General features: G+C 40.6%; 1 protein-coding gene across 2 annotated transcripts in view; it reads right to left on the bottom strand.

The window, feature by feature from the left end:
- The window catches only part of DOCK1 (dedicator of cytokinesis 1), a 599,368-nt gene that overhangs the window by 546,056 nt on the left and 43,786 nt on the right, over positions 1-9,526 (bottom strand). For both annotated transcript variants that reach the window (XM_019502991.1, XM_019502992.1), the window contains exon 2: positions 3,470-3,553. In XM_019502991.1, the coding sequence (XP_019358536.1) occupies positions 3,470-3,553 (84 nt within the window). The remainder of the gene's footprint in view (positions 1-3,469; positions 3,554-9,526) is intronic.

Below are 9,526 nucleotides of genomic sequence, written 5' to 3'. Positions count from 1 at the left end.
GTCCCTTCTGACCCTAAAAACTATGAAACCTTTTGGTTTTGGACTACTATCACGTACCGTTTGTACAAGATATTTACTTGAATGTAAGATTACCTTAAAAGATGACCCCCCCAATAATTACATTTTATATCTAGAAATCTTATACATTTATTATTTTCCAGGTATGGAATCTAAATATTAGAGTATTGTCTTGAATCCCTCCTGCTCTCAATGCTACAGCAGAGAAAGCAGTGGCTGGGAAGGGGAGGGTCAGGTGTTCCCCTTGTCCTCTGCCCTTGCCACTTCTCCCCACTCTAGCCTTCCTGCCCCACGAGCTCCCCAAAGCCTTTGCCACCCTCCCCACTCTCTGCCTCTTTTCCCCAAACTCCCACTTCCTAGTCTCTCCCTTTTTCCTCCTCTTTGTTCCCCCTAGTCTCTGCCTCTTTTCCCCCTGCTCTTAAGTCTCTGACTCTTTGCCCCCCTGCTCCCCAGTTTCTGCCTCATTCCTCAAAACTCCCTCCAGACTCTGCCTCTTCCCCTCTCACCTTACTGTCAGACCCTGTTGGGGCTGCTCTGTCCCAAAGTACAGAACATGGAAGCTCTGCACTTACTTAGCCATGCAACAGTGTTGATGCTGATAATTCTCCAGACAGGGGAAGAAGTTTTCATTTGTTCTTTGCCCAGGAGAGAACCCAGCCAGATCTGGAGCAGAGCTGTGCACAACAGTGAGTGGGAGGGAAGGGATTTGGGAGCGGGAGTGCAGGGGAAGGACAGCGGAGCAGAAATTTCCAGGCTAAGTGGACAGTGTGCGGCAAGTGGCTGCTGTGGGTCTGACTCTGGCCCTGACCTAGGCTCAGGATCAGAGTCAGAGTGCAGAATCCACCTGCTCCCCTCTCTTCTTGGTATGCAAATGTAAGACCAGGGGCTTCTCCCTCCACCCCACAATGACTGGGAGGAAAAACTTTAACTTTTATCCAGGTAAATATGGTAAGTGGATAAAAAAAGTGCTGCTTAAAACTGTGTGTTGAAGTGCCTGTGCTAAAAATGGCAGCAGTTAGTTTCAAAAAAAAAAAAAAATAATCAACTGCAGTAATTCTGTTTGAACTAAGTCTATGTTTATTTCAAGGTCAGGTTTTTTTTTTCAGATTTACCCCTCACTTCCATGTGCTTAGGGAGACCAGGATACGACAGTAAGGAAGAGGGAAAGGACTGCAGGGGGAAGAAGTTGGCGGGGTAGAGGGAAGGAGGGCAGAGGGGAAATTTTACCCACCAAATTTATTTTCCCTTTTGTAGCAGTAGCAGGGGGATAAAATGCAAGGCAAACCTCCAATACTTAGATTCTATACCTGGAAAAATTATAAACACATTTATAAAACTTCCATATACAGAATCTAATTATTGGAGGGTGGGTCATCCTATATTCGGGGGCATCGTATATTCAAGTAAGCATATATAAGTGTTCACGTAAACAATTCAACACAATTCTATTGTTATAAGGATATATTCTTATGTAAATGGACACCAGAAAAGAATAAGCCCGCTTTTCCTCTTCAAAGGATAATGCTCAACACTGATGGCAAAAATAGGTCACTGATGGCAAACATTAAAGAACTAAAATTCTAACAGCAATAAAAACATGACATAAGAGTTTTTATTTCCACTTTCATAATAGAGCAGTAGCAGCAATGGGAACAGAGACAAAGCAGTATATTACGATAAAATCAACAATTGATTTAATTAATAATTTGATGTGCGCACCATTCAGAAACAGAAAATGGGCTTTAAGGTGAGTGAGACACCTAGAAAAGCAAAATGATTTTTCTGGCATGGTGTCCAGTACCAGCAGAACTTCAATTATAATTGAAGACAAATTTAATATGATACAGGGCGATTAATAGAAATCAGCAATTTAGCAAGTTTTTACTTAGTATGCCTGGGAAGCATGAACTGAACAAATGTTGAGAAACCCTATAGTTCCTACATATAGTTTAAGAACTGCCTGATGGGGGCTACTTTATTTTATTTTTTACTTTATTTTATTTATTTATTTATTTATTTATTTATTTATTTTAAGGGGGAAAAAAAGAGCTAAGGGCCATGGATTTATCTCTCAGTACAGAGGTAGAGTAATCCTCATGCACAGCAGGGAGCATACCAATTTTTGGAGGACCATTATTCTATTTGGATTTCTTTTTAAATGAACGCATCAGCATACCTGAAGCCTAAAAGAAGATTAGAGATTTGAAGGTCATTCCTTTATCCTGTCCAGGGGGAAAAGGAGTCCTCTATGTTGTCCAATTATTTTTGAAGCATTCAGAATGTCAAAAAGTTTAAAGTAATGATCAACAAATGCAACTGTTGTCGCAGGAGAGCGTCAAATATGATATTCAAGGATCTATGGTATGTGCCAATTTGGTAGTCATATCTACTATGCATAAAATCTACAGCATTCAAATATTCCTTTTACATTTACATTTTTGCTGTTATACCACAGAAGACTACAACAGACACGTACAAACTGCAGCGTCAAAAGTCATTTGTGAATTAACTGAATTCATTCACAAATTCATTGTATATGCAAACTGGCGTAAATGTTACTCCTTCTAACTAGGCTCCCTATTTCAGTAGATATACCTATTTAAAAAACAAAAAATAACCACCACACTTTCATGTCAATTTCTAAACTAAATTTACAACTTGGTATTAATTTCTTCGTATGTGCCTCCTTAGAAAATGAAAGAAGCCAAAACATTCAATTCACAAATCGCATCTCCAAAAAGCAAATATTACATAACAAATGAGTAACTGTTAGAGTAAAGCAAAAGCTGTGTAGATCCTTGATTCCTTTCTAAGCCACAGGAAACAATTAAATTGACTGAATGAGAAATCAAGGATGTGTCACATGCATTTTCTCACTTTCTCTTCATTTTCATATTAAAATGTTTTCAAAGACAGAGTGCTGTTACACAGGAATAAGGAGAGCTACTCATTTAAATTTAAAGTGCTATGAAATTCTGCTACTTCTTGATATCTAAGGAACAAAATAAACAAGTATATTATTTTAAAAGTGTTAGATGAATCAACAGCATAACAGCACATGAATTCTTACAAAGATGTGAATAAATTTAAAAGGTAAATCACTTTCAAATTCAAATTAACACCTCTAAAGAGCAGGGTCTTGTGCATTATTATCCAAGGATATCTAGAGAACATATATCATTTCTAACCACTAAACCGACCATTGAGTCATACAAACAAAGCTGTGAGAATGTTGACGTGGCATAAAAATGCTGCATTTAGAAAAAGTTTATCAATCAGCTATCACATCATATATCTGTCCACTTACATATAGCACTTGTTAATTCTGTACCTATTAAATATCTTATTTTATTAATCCTGAAAAAGCAGTAGATCCTTCAGTAAAACATTGTACAAAAAGTAGTGACGTTAAACAACAGCACTACTAGCAAACTGTTCTTTCCTTTCTTACCTTCATATGTCTCTAATATGTGTACAGTGTCACCTATTTGTAAAGAAAGCTCATCTGGTCCCCTGGAGTCATAGTTATATAAAGCTGGGAAAGGAGGGGGGAAGGAGAGGAGGGAGAAAAAGAAAAAAGAAAAAGAAAAAACTATTAATGCTACAAAACAGCATAGATTTGATTTTAATTCCTATACATCTGACAGTGATTTCTAAACAAATTACTGCCACCCCCAGCCTTTTGATGCAATACTTTAAACTATTTCACTCCAGCTCTGTTCTAATCCATTACTACTTTGCCTCAAAAAATAAATAAATAAAATACATGAAATCAGCCTTACAGAAGTCCAACATTTCACCCATTTCTAACATCTTTGCTCTTGCTTTCCTTAAAATATTGTTCAATATTTTCAGAGGCTTGTCTCTTTTCCAGAATTAATATGGTTTTGTGTCAACCTTACAAAGTTATTCTAAAACTTACAGCATCATTTCCAGTCATTCCTTATAACTGGTATATTCAGTTAAGCTCATAAGATGTTTTAGAAAGTTTTAATTTATTAACTTAAAACAGAGTACCCTAATATTCCCAGAATAATGAGGAATGATGTACACCCCGGGACTAACTGAAAGACGGATGGAATCTATCAACATATACGCTAAAAAAAAAAACCCAAAATGATTGAATAATTATATGCATAAAATAGACAAGTTATCAAGATACTGTTATGAAAAAGATGGTATGAGTTGCTAAATTGTATTGTAAGGCATGGCGAACATCCCTCATTCTAGTTTATTTCAGCCAAGTTCTTATGGTGTCAAAGTGCCTGACAGCTGATAAACGTTGTCATGTAACAGCCCCTTATCAAGAAGATTTCTAAGGAACAAAATGAAAATACTTGCATATAGTAAATGTGATTTTTCCCCATTGCTAAAGAAAACCCAGCTTGGATAATTTACCAAAAATGGTTTTTTTCGCAGAAATTTCTTGTAGTCCCAACAGTTATACCCAATAAGAGGGTCAATAACTAAATGTAAAAATCCAAGTACATTCTTGCTCCCAACATTGAGTTTACAGAGTCTTTGGTCACATAATGTAGTATAAATAGTAAGAGGTATGCCTATGAGTAGAGATGTCCATACTCTAGAGTCAACAGCTGATGACAGGTATTAAACAACAGCTGACACAAAAGGGGTGGGGGGAGGGAGGGCAGGAATTCAGTGTGCATAGGTTCTCTCAAAAAACAGGTAAGTTGTACTCCCAAAACAATCTTTTTATACTGGCCACATGTCATAACCATTGGGTACAGCTCCCCGCTGTAACGAGAACACTTTGCAGGAAGCGTTTCAAGTTTCAACAATCCCTGGACGATACAGAAGTTCACTGTTGGTTCGGGGGGGGGGACCTAGCTCTTGGCTGCAAGTCTGCAGCTGGTTTCCCCTAGCAATGGCCCCTCCTCCCTCCCAGCCCACCTGTATTCAGAATGGGAGGGGCAAAAGAGAGCAAAGGGAGCTGGTTCTAGGGCTTCCCCAACCAGTGCTGGAGGGTGAGGTATATGGATTGAAGCTCCTCGGAGGGGGGCTCCAATCCACCCACCCCACCATCCAGCCCTGGCTGAAGAAATACCAGACTGAATTCTCTCCACTTTCTTTTCCCTCTCCCATTCTGAAAACAACAGGTTTGGAGACAGCACAAACAGAAGTTACTGAAGACAGTTTTGAAACATTTTCATCTGAACCCTCATGCAGTGAGGATTCAGATTATTGTGGGATCAGGCCCTTGCCAAGAGCTTTGCAGCCATGCACTTGTCTTTGGTCACAGCAGTAGAGTACTCTGAGGCCAGATTGGGTGAAAGTTTGTCATTTCTGTCTGCACCCTTTGTGCTCCTGAACATGAGAAGACTGGCTTTCATCACATAACGGTTCTCAGAAATGAGGGAAGTCCTTTGATTTGCTAATTTTGTTGAAGTGGATATTTAAATGTCTGCAAAGTACTGGTAATATTGTTGCCATTGCTGGGTAATGTATTCATACTTTTTATTTTTATTCAAAGTCCCAAAATTTTTAAGAAGAAAACCTTCAGGTTTATTTTTCCTTCGGGAATCTTATTTGTAAATACTGTAATTTCAAAAGCTTTGGGCTCCCTCCAACCAACTATGGAAACATACTATGGTTTCTAGTTCATTGATGTAAAGCCATGTGTCATGCTTCATTAATAGTCTGCATTTCTTTTTCTTGGGGAGTGGGGATGAAGGGGGAGAAGGGGACAGTGTTTAGAGTATGTGGACACTGGCCTTCTCACCAAAACAACTCCTCTTTCCAAAATTACCTTTCAAACAAAAATAAACTACAGCCAGGGCTACAATGATGTATGTACATGGGCTCAAGTTCAGCAGGGTCTGAGGGCATTAGCAGGTATAGCAGTTATTTACAGTGTTTATTTGCAACTCCTTTTCTCATGTTCTGGAGGTGTATAGTTGTCCTGTTTCATGTAAAATAAATATGGGCAAGTACTTGCACAGGTTTGTGTCCATTTTGCTGGGCAGAGACTGGCAGCCAAGTGTCTAATAGCAGTTTTTGCTGGACCACCAGCTGAGATTTACAAGTTAGAAAAAACTGAGCTTAAATGGACACATTATTACAGAGCTTGTGAAACTATGGTTTTGCTGGATATCAAAGCATTTTTCCTAGGTTATACATATTTGGTGCAACTTTCTTTATTGATAGCCCTTGTCCCCAAACAAAATAAAACTAAAAAACTCAAAACCCTACTTTATGACCCTCTCCCATGTCCCCCAAATAAAAAACACTATGTATGGATACATCATTTGTGGACCAGTGCCCAAAACTGAAACACCCTTTTTCAGTCCCTGCATATCAGACTTTAGCACAGTGCCTGGGACAGCATCACAAAGAAAGCTCTTATCCCAGTTTTTTGATACAATGTGTATTTCACTATAATCATATTACAACTATAGCACCTGTCACGTTTCTACTGTCACTTATCTTCCTGCCTCCACCAGGTTTCAGACATACCTTCAGGAAACAAATCTAACCTTTGCCAAAAACCCTCTTAATTATGCTTCAAGATTCTAATACCTTCAAAGAAAGACAGAAGCCAATCCATTTATGGTACATTCATAGGAACTAAGCTTTGGTTACTATAGTTCTTTATTTTGCTTTATTTGCCTGAATCCACAAAGACTTCAAATTGAAGAAAACCCCCCAACAAATGGATTCTATATATAGAAAATTTATAAATGTTACAACTTTCCATGTATAGAATCTAATTACTGGAAGGTCATCTTAAATCTGCCCCCCCTCCCCCCCCCCCCCAATTGGTGCAATGGAAAAAGGAGAGGCATGTGACAGGGTGTGGCAGACAGACCCTTTACCCCCACCACCTCACCACTTGTTCCCTCCTACCACATGACCCCCTTGACTCTGCACTCCCTGCAGCCTCCCCCTGCCAGCTGCCCCCCCACATACATGCCTGCACTTACTAGTGCCTTCCCCCCAACACTGCTTACTGTCCATTCCCTCCTGGAGCACAGAGCACATGGAAGCTCTGGCCAAGCCCAGCTGTACAGCAGTGGTGGCAAGAGGCAACAACTCCAGCATCTCAGGGCTGGAGCTGCTGCACCCACTGCTCCATGGCAAAGCAGAGACCAGACTGTCCACATGCTCTGTGCCCCAGGAGGGGCATGGAGCCAGAGCCATTGCAGACAGCAAGCAAGGGGGGTAAATATGGTAACTGGCACATTTCCTCACTGCATTCACACTTTTACTCTATAAACAACAGACTTTAGGACTTAAGAAATGAGCAAATGTTTAAGTGACAAAAATATTTTTATAATATACAGCAAATAAGGAAAAGCAAACATAACACCTATCAGAAGGTTTTAAACATAGGAGACAGTTTATGGTAACAAAAACACTGCAATGCAACTATCACAAAACTGCAGACTTTTACTGGAAACTAATCACTTCAGCAGCATTCAGTATAAACTTCAGGGAATGGTACCACTTTACTGACATCAAAACCAGCCAAACTAATTATTCCTGGCTTAAATAATATTTTGACTTTTTCATTGCAAAATATATAAATAAACAATCCCTCTAGTAGATAGCTGAAGTGTAGCATTTTAATACCATAATTGCTATTCTGCAAGGGAAGAGCGTTCCATGAAAAAACATTGACAAAAATTAACATTTTGAACTGTTCAGAACAGAGAAAATGTTAACAATAATGAATACATGGCATGCTTCCTAAATAGCAGAGCACAGGGGACACTCTATTTGATAACAAGCATCAGAAATTTTCCAGTCTAGCTCTTCTATACTATGAAAAAGAAAGTTGTATAGTCAATACCATGTTTTTCAGACTTGGATGCCTACATTTAAGAACCCTATATATTGACTGGGGGACCTAAATAAAATTGGCCTGACTTTCAAGTCTGCACAGCACCCAGTGAATTCAATAGGATTTGTGAGTATACAGCATCTCCATAATAAAAAGAAGCTGGATTTTGTTTTCCTTCAGAGAATAAACATGGATTTGACTGCCTATACTTTAAGCACACAAGACTGGAAAAAAAATCTGGCAGTGGGTCAAACCTCTGGCTCAGATGTATTCTTTTATGCATCATCATTACACTTAGACTCTTACTATTCATTTTCAGGCATTTGAAACAAATGTTACTAAGACAAAATCCTATGGGAAGAAATTAAGATATTATTATTAGGAAAATCCGTTTTTGGGGGGTTTTTTTGTAAAAAAATATTTTTCTCTCTCTATATATAAGGTTATATATATCTACACTCTACCCATTACATCACAAAAGGATTAAACCTTTCCCGTTGCAGAAATCCGAACCCGTACAAAGGCCCACTAGCCACCCGAACCCGTTACAATAGCCACAAATGTGCGCAACACACACAAAACAACATCAGCCCATTCTGGTCCCTTTGACCAGCCCTTCCTTCATTTCCACCCTTGCCCCACTTCCGGGGTCACATACTCAGTTCAAGTAACCTCTCTGTCATTGTTGCTCCAGCTTCCGCTGGAGGACCTGCTGCGGCTGTCACTGTCCTCTGTTCCACTTGTCCGTTCCTCTTCTCCGCTGCCTTCACTCCCTTCTTCACTTGGGGGGGTTGTATGAACCTGTGCCACATGTCCCTGTGCCACGTGATGTTTGCTACGTCTTCGCTGTCCTCTGCTACCATTTTCTAGTTATAGGTCCAGAATAAGCTCAGAACCTTTTTCACGCAGCCTACTACCTCTACGTTCGTTTGTCTGTACAGCAGGAGGTTCCTGGCCTTCCACAGGGCACTCCTGATGCAGGATGCAAACTGGTCGAAACGGGGTGAAGGGCTCCCCGGTGTTTGACGAGGTGCCCGTACAGTGCTACTTCACTGGTTAGCCAGCTGACGCCAGTCATCACTTCACAGAGCTGTTTCACCCTTTTCCATACCTCCTTGGCTCAGGTGCAGAACCACAGGAGGTGCTCGATTGTCTTGGTGGCCCAATGGCTGTTTGGCCACAGGCAGCTGGATCTCGCCAACTGTCCCTCTCTGTCTCCAGGCCCTCGCTGGTAGCATTCGGTGAACTATGAGCCAGGTCAGGTCCCAGGAAAAGACATTAAACCTTTACCTTCTCTCTCTCATAAATGAATCCCATGCTTAGACAAGGTGCTGGGCAAAAACTCTGAAGAATCCATTATTCTACTTAGAGGGTTACCATGCATCCAGATTTTCCCATACATGTCCTCCTTTTGGATCCTCTAATCTCCATCCAAGCAGTTTTTTGAAATCTGAACAAATGTCCAGGATTTTGCTCTGCTCTGCTCGTGGGAGCAGGGAGAGAGCGAGCGATTAGAGGCAAGGAGCAAGATGTGGCTGGCATACAGCCAGGCAGTGTGGTCGGAGTAGCTTCGACAGATGGATACAGGTAAGTCTGCAGGTGGGAGGGGGGGAGGGTTGGGGAGGAAAGTTCCTGCTGGTACTGGGGAAAGGTGCCCTGTGACCAGGCCAGTGGCACCTGTGCCCATGGTCACAGGGGTGGGATAAC

Source organism: Gavialis gangeticus, unplaced genomic scaffold (genome assembly GCF_001723915.1).
Source record: "Gavialis gangeticus isolate Ggan-Ray unplaced genomic scaffold, GavGan_comp1, whole genome shotgun sequence".
Taxonomy (NCBI): Eukaryota; Metazoa; Chordata; order Crocodylia; family Gavialidae; genus Gavialis; species Gavialis gangeticus.
This window is presented reverse-complemented; position numbering and strand designations above follow the sequence as displayed.